Source organism: Cricetulus griseus, chromosome 3 (genome assembly GCF_003668045.3).
Source record: "Cricetulus griseus strain 17A/GY chromosome 3, alternate assembly CriGri-PICRH-1.0, whole genome shotgun sequence".
Taxonomy (NCBI): domain Eukaryota; kingdom Metazoa; phylum Chordata; class Mammalia; order Rodentia; family Cricetidae; genus Cricetulus; species Cricetulus griseus.
The window spans coordinates 264,659,702-264,672,152 of NC_048596.1; the positions used below are offsets into that span (position 1 = coordinate 264,659,702).

The following is a 12,451-nucleotide window of genomic DNA, read 5'->3' on the forward strand; positions in this document are numbered from 1 at the left end:
TACATCTCCTTAGCACCCTACCAACTGACCTATATCCATATAGCACCTTACCAACCGACCTATTTCCCCACAGCACCCTACCAACTGACCTATAACCCCATAGCACCCTACCATCTGAACTATTTCCCCAGCCTATTCTTTGGTATTGCTAGGTGTGATGGCTTAATCCCAGCACTTTGGAGGCAGAGGCAAGTGGAGCCAAGTTTGAGGCCAACCTGGTCTACATAGCAAATTCTAGGACAGTCAGGGGTACATGTAAGATCCTGCCTATCAAAATCAATAAACAAGGCTAGATAGCTATTCAGTCTCTCCTGGCAACCTTGCTAGCAGATGCTGTTAATTGTGGTAAAATTCTTGACTCTTAACCCTGCCTTCTAAGGCATCAACCACACTCTGGGTTAGGAATCCCTTCCCCCTCCCATGACACTTAACTTCCCTGTCATTCTACCCTGCTTCAACACAATGCTAAAGCACAAAAGCAACACTGTCTGAGAGTCTTTTAAAGTTGTTCTCAGACATCATCATCCAGAAGACTATTTTAGAACAGTCAGTATTCCACGCCAGACTCCGGCACAGCACGAGAGGGACCTGAAGGCCTTCACATTTTTCTTTCAATCCTGTTTTGAGCTTCAAACAACACCCAAATCCAGAGGAATTCTTCCAAAGCTCTGCAGCATAAATCAGCTTGCTAAAAATAAATAAATAAAACACAAGAGGTTCTTGTCTTTAAAATAGCCAGGTAAAACCAAGGAAGACCAGGTAAGTTGTTAGACTACAGTAAAAATTAAGTTTCCATAACGTATTAACTACTAAAGCTTGCAAAACACACATTTGTGTGGTTAGAGAGAAGAGGCAAAATACAAATGCGGTACACACAGGGAAACTGAACGCAGTCTCTTTCAGCTATTCTGAGGGGTCACAATGGGAGAGGGAGGGAGGCATGCAGGTTTTCTCCTGCCCCAGAGCTCACTGGCTTCATGATTTGTTTTCCTGTCTAGTCTCCGCTTTCTCACTGCACTGGTTGTGATGCTGAAATAAGGGACATGACATATAGATGGCATGTCTTAAACACCTAATGAGTCATAGGTTTCCACTCATCACAGTTTGCTTTACTTTGTTTTGCTTCAGTGCTAGGGACTGCCCCAGGCCTCAGGGATGCTAACTAAATTACACCTCCTGGCCCTAACATTGAAATTTGAATAGAAAGAAAAGAATTACACATCTTTAGCAGCACTGCTGATTTTATGTGCTCTATTAACTTTGCTAAATTAGAAAACAAATTCTGATGGCATGACAAGCTGACATGTTCAAGTATTGTTCAACCTCCTTCCCACCTTTTTTTTTTTTTTCAATGCTGAGAATCAAACCCAATGCTTCACAAATGGCAGGCATGTTCCACCCCAAGCTGTATCACCAGCTCTATTTTAAAAGAGTCACATCATTGAAACTACTGTGATCTTACTGCAAATACATTTTTCTTTTCAATTAAAAGTAAACCAATCACCTTCCTTGTTCAATTCCATCTTATTCACAGCTCAATATGTATTTAATGAATTCTCAAAAATAGAAGTAGGGGTTTAAAATGAATAGCATAATAGTGAGGATCTTATTATAAATAATGCTGTCTTCTATAAAAATAATATGTAGAAAAATAGTAAAATGTGAATATCAGTATATTCCAGTGGTTTTGACCATCTCTCCTATTGCAAGGTAATTCCTCACATGTAAATGAACCACATTACAGATGGCTGTGTGCACACAATGGGCACTCCTGGGCTAGATAGATAGACAGATAAGAAGCAGCAAGGGTTCCCTGTGATCAGCTGGTCACCGGGCTTCTCTGTGGTTTGTATTCTACTCAAACAGGCACCAGAGCTGGGGCTCTCCTGAGTGAGTGAGAACACCACAGCTGCTGTCTAAAGAATAACCAGCAGGGTCAGAGGGGCCCACAGGTGATTTCTCAGCACCAACCTCTCCACAAAAGCTGAAACAAACCATGAAGCATCACACACACTCAATAGCTAAGTCCTCTTTGCAAGGCTGACAGGCACTATTTCCACAGAATTCTATTTGTGGTGTTGGAATTTAGTTTTATGAAAGGTATAATTCTTGCTGTCAAGTTTATACTATGTTCCACCAAAAGGATAATGAAACAGAATTGCTGTATTCGTTCATGATATCAAACATGCTATGCCGTAAAAGCTTGTACCAATGGTCCCTAAAATGATCTATTGCTATAATTATTGATCATGCAATAGTGGTATATAATCTTTCTAAGAAATTGAAGGATAGCATCTAAGGGTCACAACCCTCATCTCAAGATCCATTTTTATGTAGTTTAAATATATAAGCAAGCTGTTGGAGTGCCAATATCCTCTCCAACACAAAATATTTTAGAGAGTGCAGATCAGGCCACAGTATTGTATGTCACAAAGCATCAGAATAAAGACTCAGCTGAGTTTGAAAAATAAACTGCTCAGCTGGGCAGTGGCATACACCATTAACCCCAGCACTTGGGAGGCAGAGGCAGGTGGATTTCTGAGTCTGAGGCCAGCCTGGTCTACAAAGCAACCTCCAGGACAGCCAGGGACACACAGAGAAACCCTTTCTTGAATCCCCAATCACCCCCCAAAAGAATAAAGAAAGAAAATAACCTGCCCCATAATCAAAATTGAAAGGATGTAAATTTCCACATATTACAAAACACAGCTTCCTTCAAACATCTCTACCACAATATAAACAAGCTTCTAAAAACCAATATACTTACATACTGACATATTTTAAAGCGACCAAGAACAGACACTTAATATCTTTGCCAGAATTCATCAATAAAATAAAATAAATTGTAAGGAGTAACTTCTAGGTTGATGATTTAAAATCATGCCCACACTAAAACCATTCCTCTTAGAACCTGTAATGATAAGTATGACAGACAGGAAGTGTACCCACTATGCAGTCTCTAGAGGTGCTTTAAAAATAATGCTATAAAGGGTTCACTGCCTGAATTCTTACTGCCTTCTTCCTCACCACCTAACAAGTAAAATAAGCAAGAATGTAGTACACTTCTAATTGGAGTTCAATTTCAGAAAGTCTGCACTTTTGTAAAGAATTCAGTTAATACATTTAAGCATGGCACTGGGGTGGTCGAGTGTGTGCCTGCATACCTGCGGCTCTCGGCTCAATTTCTAAACTACAAAAACAAAAACAGTAAAGTTAAAGTACTAGACAGACATGAGACAGGAAGGATAATTCTTTAATTGGCTTTAACTCTAACTTGCAATCTCAAAAACTGAAAAGTCATGCTAGAGAGTGTGGGCTACACACACCTCTTTCAGGCTTCTCCCTGACAGGGCATGATATATACACGCAACATGTTACAACACATGCCATCTTAAAGGACTAATGGGAGACTTTAAAATGCAGAAACTAGTAGAAATTGTTCATCAGTTACTTCTAAGGATAGAATCACATTACTCACACAAAACACTCAAAACTAACTCTTAAGGTTTATCTTTTCTGGCAAATTCTACAGGCTTATATGCTTCTATATTCATATACAAAATGTTGCATTTAAAACCATATCCTCAGCCAACAGGTGAAAAGAAGTACACCCAAGTTCTGTAAATATAAGAAGATAATATGCTTTAAATATGAAGCATTAAGACATTTTCAAAACCCATCTCAGAATTAGTCATCTTAGATAAACCCACAGAGTAGCCTGGTGCACTTTAACTTTATCCTGTACCCAGATATGGTCATATACTGAACTGTGCTACCTTCTGCTTGGAAAACGAACACCTTCGCAGCAAGGATGATGAATTAGCTCTCATTTCTAATTGTAAGAAAGGGACTAGCATTTTAGCTTTTAATATAAATGCTGCTTCATAAAAACATCTGCTTGTAAATTTCACCTGATGGATGAAAAGACCTGTATTATACAAGCAAATGTCCTAGGTCCCCATGCAGCAATTATTTGTCATTGGAATTAATTTTAATGGTAATTACTTATTGATAACACACAGAAAATAAAGCTCTCACTAAAATATAGTGTTTATAGGTTCAAATCAGGTTAAATTTAATTTCAGCTTTTAAAATAATGCTTCATCTGTATACCATGCAGTTATAACAATTTTAAATAAAAGCAGCTAAAGAAAAACAAGAAATGAAGTTCCACCTACAGGGATTCCTCTGACTGTCTTCCTCGGGTCCTGGAGATGACATGGTTTAGAACTGAGCAAACAGGCAGAAGCAGAGCTGGTGAGGAGGAGCCTCCAGTTACCAGGCAGCTCCCCTCACGAACATCTTCTGAGATGTAGAACAAAGGAAGGGAGGCTGCAGCCAGAGCCCGTGGTTTTTGTTTTGTTTTCCCCCAAAGAAAATGTATTGAGCCTGTTAGTTTTCCGATGTTTCTGATGGCTTAAGCAGACACGCACCAGAATCTACTGCCTCTATAAGCAAAATGCAAGCTCTGGTGGGCTCTGGTATACAAAGATGTATGCACTGATTGAGGATCATACCAAATGATGCTGAAAATAGGGGTGGGGTAGACTGGAAATACTGAATCCTTCTGAATGTGTTACCTATGCACAAAGATGCATTAGCAACACTCTAAAAAGCACAAGAAACATTAATGTTTAACAGTGGACAAATCAGAGGATATGCTTGCTTCATAATACAAAGGTATCGTTAAATTCCCCCCCTCATTTAAACATAGCTTTAATAAAGGTTCTCCTGAAGTCAGTAACACTAACCAGTGGATTGGAATGTACATTAAGTCCTGAAACGGCACACTTCTGATCATTATCGTAATCAACAGCAGTACCCCGTTTCAAAGCTGCTCACTCAAAACCACACTCTCTGCTGCTGTCCTTCAGTCAGCTCTGCTCATTCTACCTTCCCCTCAGCCTGCCTACAGCCTCTTTCTCCTTTGTAAGCAAATACATTTTCTTAAAAAAAAAAAAAAAAAAAAAAAAAAAAAAAAGAGCTGGGCATCGGTGGCGCACGCCTTTAATCCCCAGCGCTCGGGAGGCAGAGGCAGGTGGATCTCTGTGAGTTCGAGGTCAGCCTGGTCTCCAAAGCTACACAGAGAAACCTTGTCTTGAAAAAAAAAAAAAAAAAAAAAAGAATCTCCCTTTAATCTAACACCTCCCTCCCTCAGCTTTAGTTTTGTTGTTCTGTTATGTGTTTGAACACCTGCAGCAGGTGGCTGCGGAGGCCAGGGCCTTCAGTTCTCTGCCAAATGTGGTGCTGGAAATCCAACTCAAGCCTTCTTTAAGAGTAGTGCAAGCTCTTTTAACCACTGAGCCATCTCTCCACTCCCAATTCAAGCCTTTTAAATATCTTTCATTACGTTTCTCCTCCCTGTCCTTTCTCTCCTCTTCCCCCTTTCTCCTCTTTGAGACTAGTCCTTGCTACGTTGTCCAGAATGGTCTCTCTCCTCATGGGCTCAAGCAATCCTCCTACCTCAGCCTTTGATGGAGATGGGATCACAGGCACACACCAGTTTATGCAACTCAATGAAACACTCTCATCTTGGAACTTATCTTCTCTACTCTACCCTCCTATGAGATCCCAGAAAATATAAAGCAGACCCTATCCTGTGAGTCTAACTGGAACTCCTTGGGTTTGCCAACTCTCTAATTTGTCTCTCTCAAATGAACCTCTAAGCTCTCTTGAGCATGCACTCCCCTAAGAAACAAAAATCTTTAACATAAACCTTTCAAATATGATTATTGATGCATTATATAAATGAATTCCTATATGCAAATTTATAAATCCACACATTGGAGTTGAGAATGTTGCTCAGTTTGTAGAGTACTTGCCTAGAATGCACAAAGCCCTGGGTTTGAGCCTCAGCTCAGAGAATCCTGGCATGGTGATGAACACCTGTAAACCCAGCACTCAGAAAGTGAAACAGTAGGATCAGAAGCTCAAAGTCATCCAAAGCTACTTAGTTCAAGGCCAGCCTAAATTACATGAAAAACTGCCTAAAAAACAAACAACACACAACATTAAGATTTAAAAGGCTGAAAGGGGGGGAAAAATGAGACAAATCACCCTCCCACTTCCCACCACACACTAATGCACACGCCCAGGGTACATGAATAAATAAAAGTAAGAAAAAATTAAAAGAGGAATTCTAGTCATCTTCCCTGTGCCCTCACATCCATTTGTGGAAATCACTGGTCAAAAAGAAAAGTCTAAACCTCTGTGCATGACATACAAGGCTGTGTATCACTTGGCCCCAAGTGTCCAATTCTATTCCTCACTTCATCCCACACATCATATGTTTCAGTGAGGACAAATTATTTGTAGTTCTTTCAATGAGCAAGAAATTAAACTTTAGCTTCAGTTCTTGAAATAACTGAATCTGTATTCTTTGTTCTTTCTAAAGTGTCCTTATATCCCAGTCCTGCAGGTATTTCTCATTCAGACTGAGTGATACTGCCTATCTCCAGCTGATTACTCCATTTTAGTGTTTATTCTCACTATTCCTAGATAATATCCATTTATGTTTGCCTTTATATCCTATAAGCTCTGGCAGTTTGTTAGCTCCATTAGGATAGAGGGTAGTTATGTCATACAACCTGAGTCTTTATCAGCTAATATTACCAAATGGCAGCTAAAGTAGTTTTGTCTCAGATACTGGGACAACTAAACTGAACCATCAACTGCTATGCAAGCTCAACATATACTACCATTAACTTGATTTGTAGCATACTGAGCTAGACTTAAATATTAAGAGTAATGTTTAAAGTTCATACATGGGATAACGACCTGCTTTTAAAATTAGGGGCTGAAGAGATGGCTTGGCAGTTCAGCGCACTTGCTGTTCTTACAGAACACCTGGGTTTATTAGCTCCATGGCAGTTCACTGCCTTCTGTAACTCCAGCTCTAGAGGACCAATACCTTCTTTTGACCTCTGAGGGTAATGTACACAGACGATGCACACACATCCAGGTTGGTAAAATATTCTTTCATAAAAACATAAAATAAGCCTAAATTCCTGAGTCTGATCCCTTGAAGGACAGGTATGTTGGCAAGTGCCTTTAATTCCATTACTGAGGAGGTAGAGGCAGATGGATCTCTGTGAATTCATAGTCAGCCTGGTCTACTCAACAAGTTCTAAGCCAGCCAACCATATGTACATAGTAAGACACTATCTCCAAAGAATTAGATGAAATCCTATTTTTGCTGGATATGGTGGCATATACTTATTATTCCAGATACTGAGACAGAAGGAACATAAATTTTGAGGCATGCCTAGCTAATTTAGTGAGTCTTAAAATAAATAATTAAAAAGAGACAGGGCAGAGCTCAGAAGGAAAACACTTTCCTATCATGCATGAGTTCCTCTGTTTAGTCCTTAGAAACAGACCCCCAGCTCTGAAAAAAAAATCTCATCCTTTCTCTACTGTCTAATATTTGTTCTGTGGATAGATCTGGTGTGCTGTAAATGCTGTACAATTAGTAATGCATGTATAAACAAGATGTTTCTGTCCAAAGCAAAGTATCCTATCAAGCAATATACAATATTGATTAACCTTTTGCAAATAGCCTGTCTCTGAGAACGATACACTAAACCAGAATGCTTCAGTAGGGAGACGCAAGTAAAGCTGACAGTTTATGTAATGTGTGTCCCTGCTTGTCTTCTACTATTAACTTGATTGGGCTTTTTCCATCTCTTAATGTTATATAAGAAAGGCTCAACTGGTCAATCAAAACAAGAGGCAAAGAAGCATTTTATGAAGGTTTCAAATCTTATTTCAAACAACTGGTGAAAAATAACACAGTTAAATAGGGTAATGATTAAACAAGAACAATGTGAGCATGACAATTCATGCTATCACATGGTATGTAGTATTACTTTCAACAACTGGCCAAGAACTTAATCATGGCAGTGTATGAAACAGAGATTTAGATAAAATAGAGTCTGTTCAGGGCAGCCACAGGAGGAATACGCCTTTATGACCTCTGTCTTGAAGAATAGTCAATTTTCTGAAACATCCTAACAGATAAGATACACAGGCGATACCAACCATAAACAATATATTGGAAAACTTTTACTCATTCATGAAATCTAAAGGCCAGGCAAACTCACGTGAGTGACAAACGTGCAACAGACCAAGACAGTCAACAAGTAATTCCCCTTTTCTATCTCTTGATAAGAGTCTCTAGGAACAGCAGTTTCTAGGGAATTAGTGCAGAACAACTGAAAGGGGGCATACTGGAAGGACTCTGAGCTGCTAGGAAGTCTGAGGGTTTCTCCACCAGTGTGGTAGTTTGCTCAGGAATGTCCTCCATAGCTTTAGGCATTTGAACACTAGGCTCCCAGTTGGTGGCAATGCTTGTAAAGGTTTGGGGAGATACAGCCTTGCTGAAGGAAGAACATCACTGAGGGCAGGTCTTGTGAGTTCCTATCATCAACCCACATGGCTATGGTTAAAAAAGTGAGCTCTCAGCTTCCTGTTCCAGTCTCCTCTGTCATTATATACTCTCCCTCTGGAACCAAATAAACCCTTCCTTCTATAAAGTGCCTTACTTAGCTTAGCAACAAAAAAGTAATGAACATGGCTAAGAATGACTCTCTGTGTTCCCCCTCAAAAAGTGCCTCTAAACTAGAAAGGAACACTAGTTTGTGCTTCAAGGTCTCAGAGTAACACTTCACCAAAATCCCTAATTTTGCAGATGTAGGAACCAAGCCCCAAGTCGGAAGTCACAGCACAGTACAGTCTGAGAGCAGACCCCGCTCGGACAAGGCAGACTTCTGGGAAGTTATGAGACTATCCGGCATATCCTGAGCTTCCTCCCCATCTCTTCTTGTGAGCCAGGAAGACTCTGCACAGCAGAAACCAGTTTCTGAAACCCTATGCCTCAACAACTCAGTGTTAGCATTCCACCTTCTTAACACACACTCAGCACAAAGCCTCACGTGGCACCTGTGCTCCAGGTAAACCAGAATTTCAAACTTGTGATGAAATAAAACACACAGAAGTATTATGCCAACTTCTGCTTTTTTGTTGTTGTTGGTTTTTCCAGACTGTTAGCCCTGGCTATCCTAGAACACATTCTGTAGATCAGGCTGTTCTGGAAATCACAGAGATCCACCTGTCTCTGCCTCCTGAGTGCTGGGATTAAAGGCATGCGCCACCAACTGGCTCAATTTCTGCTTTGTAACAAACAATCTTGTTTAAAAGAAAGGGAGTTAGTTATTTTCATGATCACCAACCAAGCTAGAATATCTGGCATGATTAACTCTCAACTTTTGTAAAGTGAAGAATTAAACACAGAATTACCTTTGAAGGCTTCAAGCTCCTTCCTGTAAGAAGAGAGAAAAGCAGATTTAAAACAATTCTTTCCCACTGAAAATTGTTCTTGCATTATGATAACAATTTATGTGCTTAAACTATCCAGAATAACTTGAGCTGTTCACATGCTACCTATACATCACTGAAAACCTCAACACAATTTGACTGAAGCAGTGATTTTGTTGTTGTTGTTGTTTTCCAGTCAGGGTTTCTCTGTGTAGCCTTGGTTGTCCTGAAACTCACAGAGATCCTCCTGCCTCTGCCTCCCAAGTGCTGGGATTAAAGGCCTGCACCACTGCCACCTAAGTGCTGAAATAATGATTTTTCTTTTCTGTTCTTAACTCCTACTGGCTCAAAAACTCTAAAATTTTAGTTACAAAAACAAAACTTAAGAATACAGAGAACATTTAATGCCATATGTGGTCCATCTCATACAGAAACAATTTGGAAAAGCACATATTATAATCCTGGTAAATATTAAACAATAGCTTTCTAAGGTCTTCAACTAAAACCTATCCAGAACAGTGGTAGTTTTCCCCCATTTGGTAGCAAAGAATAGAAGTAAGAAAGCAATATAAAGAATTGACATTCAGATCTCACCCTGCCCATGAAGAGATATACATATACACCTCTGGGCATCTTCTGGTTTGGTGAATGTCAATGCCAATTATAGATGCTAACATGCATAGTTTTCTAGGGCAATACACAGTGGAAGAAACAGATAATGCTAAATAAAATCAACACTTGGTGACAAAGAAGCCACAGAAAGTTACATTCCAGTTTTCTCTTATAATTATATGTTTTCCCCTGTATCAATATTAATAAAAAGGAAATTTTGTGGAGGTAAGTTTCTTTAGTAAAAACTAGCTATCCTAGAGTTGAAGACCATCTGCCACTTACATTCTAGGTCTCACTAAAAAACATTCTGAACTCAACTCAACACTCCAAGCTCTTAATTGCAATGCTGTTCATTAGCCTTGTTGGACAAAGAGGATCCATCTTTGCACCAAAAGCACCCTGGGTTGTGAGAGGGGCAGACTTGCATTTACAAGGTAGCTAAATGTTTGCCAAGCAAATACAGTTCCTCTGTGAGGGTAAGCTCCTCACAGAAGGGCTGGTTGGCATGAGGTCACTATCAAACTCAAGAGCATATCTATGCAACAAAGCACACACACAAAGCATTGCACACACAGTCGTTGGGTACTGAACTCTTGGGTTTTATCTCTTCTTCATGAGACCCAAAATACACTATAAAAGGAACTCCATCATTTATAAAGATCTGTTCACCACTTTCTAGTACTAGTTTAAGATAGCCTGGAAAGCACAAATGTTGCCACAAATGACACAATCTTTACTAGAGATGATTTAGAGAATCACGGGGACTTTTATACAGATGGTTCCAGATGAACATTAGCCCCCAGTAATTTAGGTATGCTATGAAAACCCTCTGCAGCTTCTGCAGCTGACCTACAAAAGCCTCTAGTCCTAGAATGGGGGTCATTTTACCTGGCGTTCAATATTCTAAAATAGGTTTTTTGTTTTTTTTAAAGATTCACCATTAAAAGGTAAAATTCAAGATGTCTCTCATACACAGGATGGTAAAACTGGTATGGCACTCCAGATAGCTAGAATCTGTATATACTATATTGTCTGAACAGTCACAATCCAGTAACTAATTTGTCTTTCTTCCCTGGGAGAGCAGGGGAGAGAAACAGTTTTCTTACAAGGGAAAGCAATCTGAAAATTCAGGAAATGGGTCCAAGTGGCTTGCATTCTAGACAAAAACAAAACCTAAAGTAATCTTAAAAGAATTTCCTATACAGGGCTGGCAAGATGGCCTGCTGCCAAGCTTGATGACTTGACCTGTGGAACACACATGATGGAAGGAGAGAACTGACTTCCATATCCATGCTGTGGCATGTGTATACACCTGTGTGCATACACCTGTAAGTGCACACGCAAACACACAAACATACACACAGATGCACAAACACACAAATAAATAAACAGAATAAAAGATGTAGCTCAGTGACAGAATATCTAACATGCACAGGACTCTGGGTTCAATTCCCAACAAGACAAACAGACAGACAGAGACACAGACATAGACACAGACACACACACACACTCAGGATTTTCTTATACCTCAGGAAGACTGAAAAGTTCTCTAAAAAAAATCCCAGGTCTAGCTGGGTGTGGTGGTGGAAATCTATAGTCTTTACACTCAGGCTAGAAGAGGAAGATCAAGAGTTTTAATCTAGCCTAAGCCACAGAGCATTGACCTATCTTAAAATCATCAACATCATCTTCATCCAATGGTCTTAATTAGGATCTATGACCTCAAGATACCGGAATTCTACCAAGACACTTACTGATGAGTCTTGAGAAAGCCCAAAGATGTTTGTAAGATTGACCCAGTTTTCTCCTGAGAATCATGTCAATGACCTAGCAATGAAATAATGTTAGTGACCTAACCTGGTCCACAGAAGGCAGAAGCCCAGAATATCACAAAAGACTTTTTAACAGCATTCCTAAGTGTGTCTACCAATACTGACTGCTCTGTTATCCAGACCTTCAGGCAAAAGAAAGCTAAATGACCACTGCTTTTAAATTTTACTGTGAAACCCTTCTCTAGGGGCATTCTGGATTCCACAACAGTAAGAAAAGTGACAGTATAACTAGACTGGCCATTAGCTACACTTTTGTACAGGGGCTTTCTTCCAAGATCAGTAGGCTCATCCAAAAACAAGTCAAAGGTTAGCTGAGCAAACAGCTACAATCCCAGTACCAAGAGGAGTCTGAAGCAGGAGGCTGGCTGTGAATTTAAGACTAGTCTGGGCTATGGTGTAAGACTTTGAAAAGAAAAAGAAAAAGAAAAAAGAAAAAACAAAGGAGAGGAAGGAAAGGAGAGAAACAAAAGATGAGAAGGAAGGCTATAGGCCTGTCTGAACTACAGGTCAGCTGAACATTCCAGAGGACCTGGAACAACAAGATAAAAGGAAACCAAAAAAACAAACAAACAAAAAAGGCTGTTTTAGTGGCCTTGTAATTATGGCAACTTCATGGCAATCAGCAACCCAGAATGGTCTTTGGTCCAGGGCATCAGGACATGTCTCCAATAAGTACCACTCCAAACAGCAGT

The 12,451-nt window shown here is 39.8% G+C and overlaps 1 protein-coding gene across 3 annotated transcripts in view; it reads right to left on the reverse strand.

The window, feature by feature from the left end:
• Positions 1-12,451, reverse strand: part of Dtnbp1 (dystrobrevin binding protein 1) — a 95,727-nt gene that overhangs the window by 36,774 nt on the left and 46,502 nt on the right. For all 3 annotated transcript variants that reach the window (XM_035442942.1, XM_035442941.1, XM_035442943.1), the window contains one exon: positions 9,298-9,320. In XM_035442942.1, the coding sequence (XP_035298833.1) occupies positions 9,298-9,320 (23 nt within the window). The remainder of the gene's footprint in view (positions 1-9,297; positions 9,321-12,451) is intronic.